Below are 17,811 nucleotides of genomic sequence, written 5' to 3'. Positions count from 1 at the left end.
AGCTGTCAAATAAATGTAGTGGAGTAAAAAATACAATATTCCCCTCTGAAGTAGAAGTAACATAACATTCAAGCACTCAAGTAAAGTGCAAGCACCTCAAAATGTATGAACATTCTTTTAATACTTCTCTATAAAGTACTTTTTATTGGTAGGAGTGGTGGAGTCCACCATTGCCAAGCTGGAGTTTAGTATGAGGGACTCACAGGAAATTATGCATAAAATTCAGCCCAATTATTTTCTCATTGTTATCAGCCTTACTGTTTCCTATTAAGTTACTGCTAATGTTATCCCAATCTGTTGTACTGCCGCTGCTTATATGATAGGGCATATTTACACATCAAGCAGATAAAAAAGCAACATCAGCATTCATTTTAAATCATGTTTGTGGCCACCAGTCCAATATTCACTCTCTTCTATCCCTGTTTTTGGTCTCTACCCACTTCTGAGGGAAATATCTGGCTCTTTTGCTAACAAGTGTTCTACTTTGTTCACCAGCTAGTTGGCAAATTTGTCTGCTGTTTGGTTGTGAACAGGTAGTGTACAGTTGGCTTTAAAAGCTTTTTCCACTGAAACCAGCGCTATAAGAATCAAAATAGTAAAGTTGTGGACCAGCCAGCTAATGAGCTGAAATTTGCTAGAAAGCTCCGTAAAGCCGAGTGTGATAATTCTCTGTCGGTTCATTACAATGAGCGATTCCTTTGACATTGTACTATTCTTTTCACATTCTCATTTACATTATTATAAAATTATAGATGTTTGAAGGACTGCAGTACTTGAGTAAATGAGAGACTGACAGGCAGATAGACACAGAGAAAGATGAACCACAGACAACAAAATCTATCTCTGAGAGAGAAGAGAGATAAAAATGGATAATAATTTTTGATCCTCTGTGACACAATGTGTGTCAGGAGTGTGTGTGTGTGTGTGTGTGTGTGTGTGTGTGTGTGTGTGCCTGACAAACAGTGGGCTTGCTGCGTGTGCATACACGCTTAGACAAGTGTGTGTGCACACAAACACGCGCGACCGTTGGCGCCCTCTGCACAAGACCAAGTCAGCGGCAGATTAACTCCAGAGTATTGCAGTTGCCATGGAAACAGAGCTGCATAGTAACAGGCAGCAGAAGATGAGGATGGGGGGGGGGGGGAGGGGAGGAGGAGGAGAGATATGTTGTTATGGTGGGGATTAGGGGAGGGGGGAAAAAACTGTTACTTTTTTGGGTAGCCAAAAGAGATGAACAAAGGAGGGTTTTTTGTTGCCTCCCCAGTGTACTGCCATAGAAAGAGAAAATATGAATCCTCACACATCTGCTGCCAACGAACACAGCTGTACTGCAAACGATGCGCACATATGGGGGCTTTTGGCATGTACACAAGCACGTAAACACATCCAGCCACACACACACACACACACACACACACACACACACACACGCACGCACGCGCGTGCACACACACACACACACACACACACACACACACACACACACAGGGTTGAAATTATTTTGGGGCTGATGCATTCAACACTTCAGAGCATTAAGAAGTGATCCAGTTATGATAAATGAGTAAATAAGATCCAACAGAGAGACAAGGAGGGAAGAGAGATGCTGACATTTTCTATCATCATCTTCATAGTCTCCATCAATCTCTCTACACGGTGCCTCGAAGCTTCATTTTTCAATAATAACAATCTTTTCTTGCATTTGGGATGAATGTTCCCCATTTGTGAAGAGAGAAAATGGTTATTACCAACTCAAATGAATTCTTCGTAGCACAGTGAAATTGAAACATCACACTGGGCCTCATGATAAAAACATGTACTCATTCATTTTATGTGGCATGTATGGGTGATTTCAGATAAGTTGTGGCATTGAGCAATTTCCTGGCATTTAGAATTTTCTCTTAGGTGCGCACAAAATCTACAAGTGGTCCAGATCTGTTGTACGAGTCTTGTGCAGGTAGTCTGCCTTTCTTCACAAGGAAAAAAAACACTTGTTTGAATAAAAAGATCTTAAAGTCTTAATCTGAATAAATTTGTTAAGTTTAAATTTAAATATGAGACCAAAATTAACTAAAGGTCACGATGAGGCACATGGTTTCCTACACATTACAAATTAGATCTCTTAAAATATTTGTATTCCCATACAAATTGTAATTTTTGCCCTAAAACTTGCTGACATGAAATGGCTTTTGATTCAATAAGTGATTGTTTATCGTCATTTGTAAGTGCTGATAAATGACACATGCCACCACACTGGATCATTGGTGTCAAGACAAGCAATTATAACATCAGTGTCTTTTTTTTCTTTGTGCTTTATTCTGACTTTGTGGCATATTTTGAGACATTATTATTGCATATGGCATAAATAAATCCATGTGGACTTTGTCTATTTGTAATTTTATATGCACTAAATTCTGTGTTCTGGGTGCCTGGGTAGCTCAGTTGGTAAAGCGCGCGTCCATATATAGAGGTTTACTCCTCGATGCAGCGGCCGCGTGTTCTACTCCGACCTGCGACCCTTTGCTCTATGTCATTCCCCTTCTCGCTCCCCTTTCATGTCTTCAGCTGTCCTATAAAAATAAAGGCCCAAAATGGCCAAAAAATAATCTTAAAAAAATATTCTGTGTTCTCTGCATTGGTGTGTGTGTGCGGACCTGGTTGAGGTAGTGGTATTCCTCAGGTTTGAGCAGGTGGAAGGACTTCCTCTCTTCTTCACTGGCTCCGGCCAACAGGTAGTAGAAAACATGGTAGTTCCTACAGACACACACATACACATGACAAGTTAGAGGGTAGGATTCTACAGCAAAAAAACACCTTTCATGTATTGATTTCTTGAATCATTTTAAATTCTCTCAGAGGTGAACTTTCACACCACTGCGCTCCGCTGAGATGACGCTTGGGGGAGGAGACTCCATTCAAAGCTTTGGAGTAGAGCACAGGGAAACATTTTCCATCTGCAGGCTATTTCACAACCTAAACCTGCAGCATGTAACAAATAAGTCACACCTTTCGACTGACGGGCTCACGTTTCAAGTCATTCAAAGTAGCAGTGTGGCGTGTGGGCTGGAGGTAAGGAGCTGTGCCTCTGTGACAAAGGTCAACACACCGAGACGTAATTCTAATACAGCTGGAAACAAGCTTCACTTTTCTGTACAGGCAACCTTAGTGACCGATGGAGTGGTGGAAAGTTAAAAAGTTCAGAGAGGATATTAAAGAATCCCGATCTGTAATTGGCGGATGGGTAGAAGGATGTTTTTTTAATTGAAACTGACATGTAGTACGAGTACTGCTTTAATGTTATTATGCTACTAAATAATACTTCTATTACGAGTTTTATTATTTTTTTCATAACTGACACTGTTTCTGCTGTTGATACAGACGCTTTGGGCTGCGCAATAAGACCTCAAATTATCTTTGAGGTAATGTCTTCTATCATGACAAATGAAAGCCGATGTTACGTAATCCTTGTGGAGATGTATCTCCATCTACCACAAACATGTAGGTAAATAATAAATTAAATAAACACTAAAACATAACTCTTAATGAACATTTACTAGCAATGACCATTGAATGAGCTACCAAAAAAGCTGCCTAGCTTGCTGGCTAGCATAAGCCACAAAAAGTAAACCCCAACATTGACACATGCAGATCAGGTTTCTTGATGATTACAGTCTTTTCAGGGCAAAGGGCACTCGTTATTTCCCCTGAACACAGCCATTACCGACAAGGATGCAAAACTAAAACCAGTGCCCCTGACCCTAAAAAGATTTGTGCTGACCTGCCTTGACTTACATGGCTTGACTTTAGGCAGTGTTTTACAACTACCAATAGAGCCATGCTAGCTGTGCCCCCCTGCTTCCATTATTTGTGCTGAGCTAAACTTGCCTGCAGCTGGTGGTCATATTTATCGCACAGATGAGAACGTTTTATCAATCCTTTCATCTAACTCTTGGCAAGAAAATTGAATTAATACATTTCCCAAATTGCCGAATTATTCCTTTAACATGTTTGGGGTATTATTTTCTTTTTTCTGAAAACCTGGACAGCTCACATAAAACAAAATTAGGCTGGTGACTCTTAATAGAATTGGTAGATTTCCAGTATGCTAACCAGCCCTATAGCTACGACTGCTACTGTTAATGATCCACAGGTAGTGAAGCTAATAACGCAATATATGAACAAACTACTGTAATACCTAAAACAATACTACTAATAACTTAATAACAGATACCACGGTTGCTGAATACAGTAACAGCCCTTCACTTCCACCGAGTCCTATCAAAGTCATAAAGCCTGACAGCATCCCTGGAAAGCTCAGCTAGTTTTTATTAGTTTACTCTGAGGTCGTACAGAGGCAACCTGTCATGAGACTGGAGTTAAGATTTAAGATTGTTTGCAGTTCATCATCAGCCCGCCTGCTCCCCCACCTCTCAGCTTCAGGTCTGAGCCGACTGGGGGGGTCCTGTCTTTAGTTTCTACCCTATCAATATGGCCGCCAGGGCCTGTCATCAGGATGAAATAGAAAACCCGGGCCATTCGGGGTTAGAGGGATTAGATGACCGGTGAAGGGTTTTACATTGTTTTTTTCCTTCCCTCGCAAAGCTATTATGCTGCTGGGCCCTGTGATTTTAGTTTTTATATTGCTGCCTGGGAGAGAGGAGCGATACAGGGACAGAGCCAGTCGATAAGAGACGGTGTGTGTTGAGAGAAAAAATTTAAGGGATGTGGGCACAGGTGGAAATTCCTATGCATGTGTTTATGTACAGTGTGAGTGTGAGTGTGTATATGTGTGTGTGTGTGTGTGTGTGTGTGTGTGTGTGTGTGTGTGTGTGTGTGTGTGTGTGTGTGTGTGTGTGTGTGTGCGCGTGTCTGTGAGAACAGACAGTGTTTCTGTTACACTAAACTGGACACATAACTGATTTCTAAGAAATATCTGAAAATATATTTTCTCATTCTCACAATATTGTTTTGATGTATAATTAGTATTAATAAACAATCATGTCCTGTGTGCATAAATGACCAAACTTGAAGGAAACCTGATAGTTTGCAGTGTTAACTTAGAAAGCAAAGGGCAGAGGATACCCGATATTTATCCTCAGCTCGCAGAGGAAATGAAACCAATTTTAGTATTGAGTTTCTTAGACAAAGAACACATCCGTGCAGAGATATGGATTTTGACATATTATCTCTCAAACAAGTGTCAATTTGGCTTTCAGTGTTTCTAATTTTTCTCCTTCTTTCTTATTTATGGCTGAACCACTCTTCCTTAAGTTTCATTATTTTCAGCTTTTAGAGATTTCTACTGAAAAAACTTGGAATTTTGTAAAGGAGCAGATTGGTTTAAACTGATTTTCAGGTGGATTTTTTATTCCACAGACATCCAAAATGGCTTTCTGAAGATGTTATTAACATGATCTTAAGTTGATCACTTTTCAAAAAGTGGGTAGAAATTCAAAAGTGGGCAGCTGATTATGCACCAGAGTCAAGGTTAAACAAATGAGAGATTGCATGCAATAATCCAAATTAATGCTGATGAATTCCCAGGTGATATCTTTAACCAAATTATGACATACGGGGGAGCCTGGGACAAACCTTAGCATGTGAGCATTTTAGAAATGTGTTAACTAATTGACAATAACCTGATCAAACACTGTGGTTAGTGTAGATGACAATATGTCAATGCAAAATCTGTCAGCGATGTCCCAGTGATGATCAGTACACAGTCTAATATATTCAGAGGTATCATCCACATTCCCTGCTGTCAGTCTGATCTCTACTTCCTGTGTCTCCACTCACCTCTCATTGTGCTCTTGGTAAACCAGACGGGATTTCTCCAGCAGGTACTTCTCCACATAGGCTCTGAGAATCAAACATACACACAGGCACATAATAAAATAAAATAAGCTGATGTTAAGTTACCAACATACAGGGAAGAAGGTTGAGTTTCTGATTCATGTAATTGAATATATTAAGAAACAGGAAAACTGCAGAGAAGAGGACATAAAAACAGACTAAAGGGGTTATTAGTTATCAAATGCTATGCATTTTTAATAATTTGTGAAATTAAACTTATTAACTACTGTCTGGAGATATCCTAATCACTGATTAATTCTGTTTCCTTTCTTACATGAGGAAATGAAGTACTATGAATAGCAGTTATAAATTAACAATCTATGTTTAATCATATTGTTAACTGAGGTATCACAGATAGATTAGATACTGTAACATAGGGTGGCAAAACACAACACATAAATGATATTAATCAGCAGGTTTTTTAACCAAATTATTAGATGATAACGTATTAAGCAATAGTTAAATCACCATTTGTAAGTGATTGAATGTTACAACTCTACCAAACAGCATTTGTAAATGTGTGACTCATGCATGCATGTGTTTTATTTGTGTGTGTGTGTGTGTGTGTGTGTGTGTGTGTGTGTGTGTGTGTGTGTGTGTGTGTGTGTGTGTGTGTGTGTGTGTGTGTCTCTCTCACCCTCTGACCGTGCCACTCTCCTGGTAGTTGACCTGGATGAACTTGCCGAAGCGGCTGGAGTTGTTGTTGTGGGCCGTCTTAGCGTTCCCAAAGGCCTGAGGAGAAAATGGAAACATATCAGCATGTAGACAGGTGATAACTGACAGGTACAGGTGTGTGTTGTTCTCCTTTCATCCTTTATGTACAGTAGTGAAACAGAAGGAAAAACTGCTTATTAACAAGTTATAGCACATAAAGAAGGGTTTCAAGTCTACAGGGTCTTAAAAATGCTCTATTTCTAGAGGCAAGATTCATCATAAGGCAGACTTTATGATGGGAACTGAACTCTGATCCAAAGTGAAAAAATGTGTAAGGAGTTGAGGGAGCTACCAATCACAGAACTGTAACAGAGGTCATGAGGCTCAGGAAGGGGCCAACAAGAGACACACACACACACACACACACACACACACACACACACACACACACACACATCAACCATGCACTAAACTGCCAAATTCCTTTAAAGGCAAACACACTGCAGAACTGAAAACAGACACAGTCACTACTCGTGGGAGTTTGTGGGCAATTCTACACACACACACTGCGCACACACTGCGCACGCACACACGCACACACACACACACACACACACACACACACACACACACACTCCATCATTAGAGGCCCCTGGAGGACTCATTCATGTTGTTATTGGGTGTCTCATGGGCCCCAGTGGAGCTGGTTAGTGAGAAGAGAGGAAACAAGGAGAGGAGAGAAGAGGAGAGGAGAGGAGAGGAGAGGAGAGGAGAGGAGATGCAAAAGAAGTGGATAGACAAATAAGAAAAAATGGAGACTTTGAGGAGAAAGCGAACAGGCTAAAGAAGAAAGAAAAAAGTGGGAGGAGAGGCAATGAAGGTTGATAAAAGGAATGAAGAAGGACTGCAGCGAAGAGAAGACAAAACAAAAGATGACAAGAAAGGAAATGAGGATGGGATAAAAGATGAAAAACAAATGAAAAATTAGATGAGGAAAAGGAGATGATAGGAAAGACAGAAATTAAAAAATGTGATAAAGTGAAAGAAGATGATGAGAAACATGAGAAAGAAAGCAGGAAAGGCGTGAGACATTAGAGAAACATATTTTCTATTTCAGCACTACAGCTCACAGAAGCAGGGGTGAAACTTCAGGCTTATGCAATCAGTATTTTGGAGTTATGATAAATGACCAGCAGAAGGTGGGGGAGAGGGGGGAGAGGCGTGGGCATTAGGTAATTGAGGTTGCTGGGTAATTACTACAGCTCTGGAATAACACTGTTTAATACAAGTAAAATCCTCCTGAATCAGGCTTTGATCTCTGTGATGATTCATTCAAAATCTCCCCCAACGCCACGGACCTGACACACATTTAATAAGCCAATCAGAGCAAAGAATAAAGGAATTAAACAACCAATCCAACTGTTTTACAGTTCATCTTTTTCTCCCTCAGTGTTTCTCCTTCCCTACAACACCATACAAACTATACTTATTGTCTGCGTAAAATCCATCCATCTTTTTTTTTCTCTCCACCAGATCCCCATTGAGCCTTTATAAAGAAAAGTCCATGGGTTGAGACACATAATCAACCACAGAAGAAGAGTGGACTGGCAGCGAGATCTCCCTCAATTCCCTCAATCCAAAATGTAAATCGAAACTGCAATTTACTTGATAATGATAGCTCTTTCATCCTCAATAATCTACTGGAAATAAGAGCCGTTTTGTGGCAAAATGTTTCCAGTTTTGAGTTTTAGAGGAAAATCCACTTCCTGAAATGATTGTGTGAAATGAGCACCAGCTCTAATGGAAACTGTCAATGGCAATCAAACCACTGCTGGCAAGAGAAATACACTGGGTATGTTTGTGTGTGAGTGCAGGAAGATGTATGTACTGTTTGAGCTTATAATTCATGCATGTGTGACATGTGTGTGGATGCATGCGGCCTGCTGTGTGTAGTTTGTGTCTGTGCTTTCTGTATGTGTGTGTGTGAGACAGAGATTAATGAGTGAGGCGGCACTGTCTGGATGATTTAGTGGTGAACTCTGCTTCATGGTCAACGCCTGCTGTGACCACAGCACAGGAAAACACACACTGTGAATCAGTGATTGCTCTTTGGTGTGTGTGTGTGTGTGTGTGTGTGTGTGTGTGTGTGTGTGTGTGTGTGTGTGTGTGTGTCTGTCTGTCTTATTTGGAGCGAAACAGGGTCAGGTTCAAGGTAATTACTGGGTAACAAAGGCTATAATACCTGATATAGTCATGTAATTAATATTCAGATTTTTGCTGAATCATATTGTTTCCTTGGTGCCCAGATACAATTCAGTCAAGTCTATTCTGAAGGTGTTTTTTCGTCTAAATGTACTTAACTTGTTTAACACATAAAGAAACGTAAGTTATTATTTTTGACTCTATTTTCTACACATACATGTACAGAAATGCGTCGTCCATTTTTCTATTCTCCAAAACTAACTAATGCTTTAACACAATGCTTGGCTTTGTTAGGATCTTGGTCTAAATTAATGACGGAAATAAACATACTGTAGCAAAATGTGACTCCATGTTTGTTCCCTTTATAAAAAAAAAAAAACAACATGCAGCCTTGAAGGAAACATCCAAGAACAAGGAACACTGACTGGATACATTTGCTGTTCCCATAGACTTAATTTGAATTTGAAATTCAACGTGACTCAATACAAACTGAATTAACCCCAGCCTTCACTGCATAGCCTGTGGTGCCATATGCAGTCCAGAAATAACCAACTTAAGTGTGTTAAAAACAGCTCGCCACATCGTCCACTTACACAAATCAAAGACACAGCGCTAAACCGGCCATATGTTAGATTTTAATGTTGATGTGCTGACCCCAAGGCTTAATCCTGCTCTGTATACTGTATGTGTGTATCTCTATGTCTAAGCCCAACACTGGCTCCATACTGTATGCTAATGTATGCTTATTCACCGACTTTGCCCCTGAGGGCTCTTCCACGCTGTCACATTACGTTAGCCATTTGTTTCCTCCACCGCTGCAGAAAAGCCCGGCTCCTCAGCCTCAGAGGAAGTGAGCAGTGGTGCTGCTATTTCAGAATAGGATTTAGGGTGTTAAGTGTTCAGGGGACAAGATGAGAGCTAGCCTGTTAATTAGCATGTCAAGACTTTCTTCAAAGCAGTTGCTCAAATCAGCTCAAATACTAATGCTAATAACCCGGTGTTTCTCTCTCTCTCTCTCTCTCTCTATTGCTTTGTCTTTTTCAACAGTACAGCAGAGTTTCCCTTAACACTCTGAAAAACCATTTGGTGACCTAGATTATGAAAAACAAGTGGAGACTTGCCAACAACACTGCTGGGCTAGCTTCCATGTGCTAGTTTCTTCTATGTAATTCTGAGTGGTTGAAATTATTGATGCTGGCTGCAGCGCTCTGATGAAGGTGAAGGTGACTGCTTCTTTCAGCAGGACGCTTTTTGTGAATATGGATATATAAGGAGGCAATTGACTTTATGTGGGGGACCTGGGGGAGACTTACAGCCCACATCATGTTTTTGGTAGTCTCACTTTGCCAGACCTTCCTCCACAGCGCTGCGGAGGAGGGTCTGGCTAGTCCACACAGCATGCCTCGATGGGAGAAAAACGTGCTCTGGTTTATTGGCATTTCTTTGAACCAATCACAATCGTCATGGGCGGCGCTAAGCGCTGGAAAAGCCACGGTGCCACTGCCAAATAGCCTCAGGAAGGAACTTGTTTTAGTGGAACATGTGGACGTTCAAAAGTTGTTTTTGTCCTGCAACAGAAAACTCAGATTGGACAGATAGTCTAGCTAGCTGTCTGGATTTACCCAGCAGAGATCTGAGGAGCAGTTAACCATAGTCCTCACAAATCCACCGGAGTTTTAGAATTCCAACACAAACAATATAGGATATAGACTATGTTTTTGGTAGACTGGCCCCTTATTGATCAGACCAACTGTTTGCTGGGTAATGTAAATATGGCCACCAGTATTCTAATATCCTTGACTTCAGTGGGTTGTTTGGTAATGTTTTATTTCACCCCTTTATTTGGGGTGATCTATATTAATTATTTGGGATATTATTGTGTTGTGGGACTTCATGCTTCATGCTCCCCCCCCCCTCCTCAAATACACTGCATACTCTCTCCTCCCAGGCTATTTAAAGGGCCAGTTCACCCAAATTACTATTAAAACGACTATTTTCTCAAAAGCCTCTCGTGGTATCTATCATGTTTTTTCTTGTCCAGGTTTTTTGTAGGTGAATGGAATTTAATGTGTGATGCTCACAGCATTTAAAATAAAGCATTTAAAATTCAACTCTTCTCAGAATCAGTGCCCAATACAAAAGAGCTACAAAAGAAAATCCACAGAATTTATGGTCTACAATTTTCATGAAAAAATATTTTCAGCTGGAGAAAAATGTCCTTATGAAACTGTCCATAGTTGAAATCTGCATTTCCACCAACCACCACAAAAGTAGTTGAAAGTGGCCAACCTTGCTTGACTTTAGTGTATACTATGTTGAGTGACAGTTCATTCATTAATTTAACATGACACAGACATATCTATTACTCACTGCACTGTGAATCTTAGCAGTACACATTAGAACACACTGCCCATGATCTTTACTTGCTGCAGAGACGGTATTGTGTTTGGCCGGGGCAGTTCCAAGCAGTAGGTTATTTTTGTTTTAATTGCCGCATGTTCATTTTGCTTTTAAACCAGCAGGTGGGCAGAAGTCGTGTTCAGCCTTCTTCCTCCGCTTGAAACCCTGTTTCCCCCCCAAATTTAACCAGAAACCAGCGCTCTGCATCCAGCCTGGGGGGGATCCAGGCAGCAGTGCACAGAAGCACAGCTACACAGTCTGTACGCAGTGTGCCAGTCAAGCTTATACCACACGCTGAAAGATTTAGCTAGCAGATACAGTAAATGCCGTCACTTACATAGACACATAAACTCTTGGTGAGAGACACTAACCCCCATTTACTGCTTCATTAAACAACTGTAAGATGACAGGAGTCGACTGCCAAGTTACACTGCTGATACGCATGCCAAACTGTGCTTTTGACAGCTTCATCACCGGTAAAACAGCAATATGGCGACTAGAAAATCCTCATACACACAGACAGAGTTGTCTAGAATCATGACTTTAAGTGTCATACAATTAGGGCTTCGTACAAAAACTGTGAAAGCTGTTTTGTTACAACAAATCAGTACCAGAAAGAGAGAGGAAACATTTGTCAAATTAGGGGGGAAATTATTCAAGACTACTTTCCAAAAAGAATTCAAGGGATTTACTGCAACGTGCAGCGTGTTTCTGCCCTGTCCTTTTACTCAAAGGCTTTCACTGGGCCATTAAAGCAGACGGCTGCTCTTCAGTGTTTCTCTGCCCATTACTGTGTGATGAAAATACAGACAGAGACAGTCACAGTCACAGAGGGATGTGGAGGCTAAGACTGCCCAAACTGCCTAGTTATCTACCTTATTGGCTGACAGCCTTCTTCTCGGTTGATGTTTTTGACACTAGTGCTGAAAAAATACCTACGTTTATGTAGTAATAGCAAAACTATTTAAAAATGTTTTTTAAATACCTTGCTCGAAGAATATACATGCTTTCTAGAAAACTCTTTTTTCTTTAAATGGAATTCTTTAATGTTTTCTAAAGACAAGCAGCCAAAATAAAAAAAAATAAAAAGTTCTAAATTATGATTTACATCAGGAACTACCTGGTCAAAGATGAAGAAAACACGATTACAAAACCACAGATTCAATGCCAGCTTTCAATAATTGACAGTTTCAGTTACCTAATACTACTTACAGTATGTGATGATGAAAGTATGACCTGATGAGGTGGTTCTCAAGCTACGGGTTGGGATAAATAAATCAGGCGTCGGATCATGATTGGAAAAATGATCGAAGATGAAGAAAAAAACAAAAACATTTTTGCTACACAAGATTACGTTATTTCTTTTAATTTACTGACCTTCCTCAAATTGTATCTTTTGAAAAGCTGGAGAGTTTAATCTTTAAGGGTTGCCTACAGTATAAAGGGTTTACCTCTTTATATAACACAACCAGATCTATTCTGCTGTACGTACTATTTACTGGTTTCTGTTTATACTTACATACATAACATACTTACTGTATATTACTGACATAACTGCATTCATTTGCAATGTTCTTTTTGTGTATTGTTTTGTTTGTTTTGTATATATCACAGTTAAGATGCTAAACTGCATTTAGTTGTACTGGCTCTGTGTACAAGGACTATAAAGTGGAATCTAATCTAATCTAGGCTGTCGTGATTTAATGCGTTTGCTTTTGTCTCGGTTCATTGTTTGCCCTTTTATGCTAAAACAAGCAACACTCATCAAGAAAAAACTCTACACGTTACTGGAGTCAGAGTATACTTGGTTTTGGAGGCAAACCTGAGTTCAGGTGAACTGAGAAAGATAGCAAGACTAAAAACATACAGGGCCAGAGAGATGTCAATGCCACTCATGTTGTACCATCTTTGAGATGCACTCGCTGTTAAACAACATCTGGAGCAGCAGAAATGCCTTTAAAACAATCTTTCAGAATGATTTCATGCTGTGTAGATTTCCCCAGAGGGCCGTCTGAGTCTGCTTTTAGACCCAAAGTTCGTTTTTTTTTAACTTCCACATTCACAGGAGCTCCCAGCAAGATGACATCACATCGCATTCCTCCGCGAGCAGGTGCAGATTGGCTTCACAAGGCATGCTGGGAAAACAGAGCGTGTGTGTGTGTGTGTGTGTTTAGTGTGAGTGTGTGTGAGTTAGTGGCAGTTTTTCCTCTAGGTGTGCGGTCAGGCTTGAAAACACACACGCCAGCAGGAAAGCAGGTGCTGAAGAGCTTCATATTACAGTAAGCTGTAACATTCATAAAATGCGACAAATGACAACGTTGTGTGAGTGTGTGGAGTGTGTGTGTGTGTGTGTGTGTGTGTGTGTGTGTGTGTGTGTGTGTGTTTGTGTGTATTTGCATTCAGCTCAAGTGCGTTGCCTCCTTAATCTGTTTGAGAGTGAGTTTGTAAACTGCGATCACGTGCGTCTGGATGCTCAAAAGCCATCATTAACTGGACTAACTGGTGTTTGTCACAAACAGCTGGGAGGTTGACTCATACAGTAACTGGAGGTTGAAATGCTCGATCTTCTGCAGGAAGAGGGAGGAAGGAAAGATGGTTTTGTGCTTTCATCACTGCCAAAATGCCATTCAGCCAGGCCCTAAGCTAGGACTGCAAATGACAATTATTTTCATTATGGATTGAAAAATGCCCATCAGAAGTTCACAAAGACAAAGTTGATGTCTTTAAATGGTTTATTTTATCACAATGATACAAAACCAGACAAAGCATTGATGCTGTAAGTAAACGATTTGTTTTTTTTTATCAGTTAATTGATTAATTTACTTACTAAAATAAAGATACATCAATATATAAAACTACACTGGTAGACATAGTTTTTACTGCTAATAATCAGTTAATTGTAGGATTGTTATGAGATGTAATATGTGTTTATGAGTTTTAGTCAAAGAAAAAAATAAGTGAAACATCACTGTACTTTTATTAAACTACCTAATAGCCAATTCTGAAAAATCTTTTGTGGCTAAACTGTAGCAAGGGTTTTGCAACAAAATAAAAAATAAATAAAAGGCACCCCTTCACTAAACCCCCACCTAGCCTACTCCAAGAGACAAAGTACTACAAATGACCCAGACCTCTTGACAAAATGCACAAGAGGGCTGTGTCTGCGAAATCAAGGATCCTAAATAATGTGAAAAAAGCTAATAAAGTCTTGTCTTTATGACTTGCTTTTAACTTTCTCTTTTCCCATTACTGTGTCACTCCCCGGACTCATTCCCCCCCTCGCTCTCTTTCTCTGGTTCTTTTCTATCCTTTACTTGAGACATATGGGATGGGCCCTCCTTTCTAGGAAAAAGGGAAAGAAGGGAAAGAAAAGGAGGTGAGAACAAGGACGAGCAAGGTTACGTAATCCTGACAGGTCACACTGAAGGGGCCTCCTCGTAACAGCCATGTGTGGAAAGGAGTCGAGATAGTTTGGGTGACGGAGAAACACAGAAATTAAATTCAGTATTTGGATATGGCCTGGAAATATGCACACATTCAAGCTAAAATTGACTTATATCTATGAGTCAACATCAATCACTTCCTTCCTTCCTCCAGGCTTTTGTAAAAGACCATTACCTTATTATTTCCTTTTTAAACAGTAACTTACCTCTACTGGCTGAACATTCAGTATAGTCACTTAAACATACACAAACACAAAATGATTTCTCCTGTTGTTTACTAGCTACATCGGTACAAGGATGCTTATCTGCCTTTTAAAACTGTAGGAAAAAGTTGAAGCCATATGTGCAAATATTCTTATTTTCTCAGCACTAAACTCCAGATTTAGGGGAACAATTTGACATTTATGCTTATTTTCTTTCTTGACAAGAGTAAGATGAGAAGACTGATACAACCTTCATGCCTGTACGCTAAATATGAAGCTACAGCCAGGAGACTCTCTTTTGTAACTTATTCCTGTACAGGAACGTCACATTTTCCCCGAATGAGGTAATATTTAATTGATCGCTTTGAGTTGCTGTCTGCCTGCTCGCTTTAATTGTTATTGTATATAAATGGTCCATGTTGTTGTAGTTTATGGTGCATTATCATGTACTTTTAATAAGTGTCTCTCTCTTTCTGCAACTACATTTCCCCTTAATGGACAACTAATGTTGATCCTAAATAAGGGATTGATGGTAAATATACTGTATATTAAGTATAATGTCATAATCATTTTGATCCCAGCCAGAGTTGACGCTCTTTGGTTTCAGATTTCCGAAGAACCTGCGTCCTCGTTGCTCTCCATGTGGGTGTAGTTATGGCTAATAGTGCTCTGCTATTAGGCGACACACTAGGACGAAGGTTTGTTTCATGTAGTGAGAGGAAGCAGTTCATGTCACAGCCTAATGACTGGTGCTTGACGTGGAAAAACCCTGCTCTGCGACTATCATCCAGTTGAGTAAATGTTCAGTATTTATTGCCCTGACCACAAGAAGGTTTAAAACTGGGCAACGAGCTGATATTGGCCTGTGGATTCGCTAAAAGGGAATACCAGACACGTTCTGAATATGAGGTTGTACTTGAGTTCCAGTACAACGAAATATTTAATACACTTTGGAGAGAAATAACATCAAATTAGTTAAAGAACATATGTGAGCAAATTGATTTGTATCCAAGCTCACATGATTTTGCATGAAAAAGTAGAATATACACAAGTAGTAATTTGTCTTGGCTCCAGAGGAAATATTGGCACTTTCCAAATAGAACAAACTGTACAAAGACAGTATAGTCGCTCTGCATATACTGCACATTCAGAAAGAGGCTAAAGAGGGCTTTCTGTATGTCTGAAGAACAGTGTTTCTGTACATATACAGGATGTGCCTGCATGATTGTACAGCATTAGTCATCAGCAGCTCTTCATTCTTGTCTGTTGTAGCTATGTCAGGGTCATCCTTTCAACAGGGGCCCATTACTTCATTCACACAAATGCAAGGACACACCTCTGCAGTACAACACGTGCGCACGCACGCACGCACGCACGCACGCACGCACGCACGCACGCACGCACGCACACACACACACACACACACACACACACACACACACACACACACACACACACACACACACACACACACACACACACACACACACACACACACACACACACACACACACACACACACACACGAGTCCAGGAAGACACAGACACAGAGTAATATATGACACACACACACACACAAATCTTCTGTACTTATGAGGACCCTTACTGACACACATCTTCTACCGGCAGTAAAAGCAGAAAATGTTGTATTCTCTTATTAAAAATAAATAAATATGGAAGAGTATGTACAAAATCAGCAGCGGCATCGGATTTACAAAATTCAAATTTCAGTTTGACTTTGACATTTTTCTTTTGTCTTTATTTTATACTAAACTATAGAGACAGACAGGGAACATGGGGGAGAGACAGGGCATGGCATGCAACAAAGGTCCCCAATTGAATTTGTGGTTATGTGGTATGCATCATGGACCACACGCCACTGAAACTAATTCTAACCTTAACCCAAAAACCAAGTCTTAAACCCCAAACAGCTCTTTGAAGATGTGAGGAATGTAAAAAATGTCCTCACTTTCCAAATGTCAATGTCTCAGCCTCAAGGTCTAAAACTCTAATTATTCTTCACAAAGATCCACACACACACACACACACACACACACCTTTAAAACATCTCACAGTGAATCGCCTCTTCACTGTCTTGCTCAAAGGCACTATGGGGAGCTGAGGCCAGTTCATGTCCCCAGCTTGTTAAATGCAAGTCCCACGCAGCCAAACACATCTGTACACGTGTTGAGAAGACGACAACTCACATCGTTCTCTCACACACAATAACACAACCGCACACATTTTCTCTCTCGCTCCATAAATGGCTGCTGTCACTACAGTGCTGGGCCACATCTGGATCCCATTGGCCTCAGGAAGGATTGAACACAGAGGCCCAATAAAAGCCTCCTTCCACTGGACAGGACTGTCAACAGGCCCTCTACCACTGTCGGTGAGGAGGTGCAGAGAGGGAGGGAAGGAGGTAGGGGGAGATAAAGAGAGAGGGAAGAGAAAGAGGACAGATAAAGAGAAATAAAGGGAGACGTAAGAAGTGGAAAGAGGTAGAAGAAGGAGAAGGGAGATGGAGGGGGGAAAACTGAGAAAGGAAGGGATCAAGGAGGAGGAGGAAAAAGACGAAGACGAGGACCAAGGAGAGACAGAAAGCAAAAGGTAGAAAGAGATGCACATGGGGATTTTCTAAAATTTTAGTACAATGAAACATCTACTCCTTTTACGAGAATTTATTCAAGAGAACATGATGCATTATTAATCGTAAAATGCTATTTGCACTAGACTAGACTTCCTGAAGTCTTGATGTCACCTTGATAGAAACAGGTTAGCCGTTTGCCCTTGTTTCCTGTCTCTATGCTGAGCTAAGCTAACCAGCTACTGTCTGTAGCTTTGTATTCATCGTACAGATATGAGAGAGTTTTCCATCTTTTCATCTCAGTCTTGGCAAGAAAACAAATAAGCATATTTCCCAAAATGTTGAACTATTGCTTTAATGAATGAGCCAATGAATGAATTTGTCTCCTCTGATCCAGGGTCATCGTTAACACCGAAACATTGTGGTTACGTACGTTCCCACTTTTTATGCTTTATTTTATGGGCTTTCTGTT

The 17,811-nt window shown here is 40.4% G+C and overlaps 1 protein-coding gene across 16 annotated transcripts in view; it reads right to left on the bottom strand.

The window, feature by feature from the left end:
- The window catches only part of LOC116060310 (unconventional myosin-IXAa-like), a 156,805-nt gene that overhangs the window by 80,023 nt on the left and 58,971 nt on the right, over positions 1-17,811 (bottom strand). For all 16 annotated transcript variants that reach the window (XM_036003269.1, XM_036003270.1, XM_036003267.1 and 13 more), the window contains exons 3-5: positions 6,488-6,582; positions 5,794-5,856; positions 2,652-2,751 (exon numbers count right to left, since the gene is read on the bottom strand). In XM_036003269.1, the coding sequence (XP_035859162.1) occupies positions 2,652-2,751; positions 5,794-5,856; positions 6,488-6,582 (258 nt within the window). The remainder of the gene's footprint in view (positions 1-2,651; positions 2,752-5,793; positions 5,857-6,487; positions 6,583-17,811) is intronic.

Source organism: Sander lucioperca, chromosome 7 (genome assembly GCF_008315115.2).
Source record: "Sander lucioperca isolate FBNREF2018 chromosome 7, SLUC_FBN_1.2, whole genome shotgun sequence".
Lineage (NCBI taxonomy): Eukaryota > Metazoa > Chordata > Actinopteri > Perciformes > Percidae > Sander > Sander lucioperca.
This window is presented reverse-complemented; position numbering and strand designations above follow the sequence as displayed.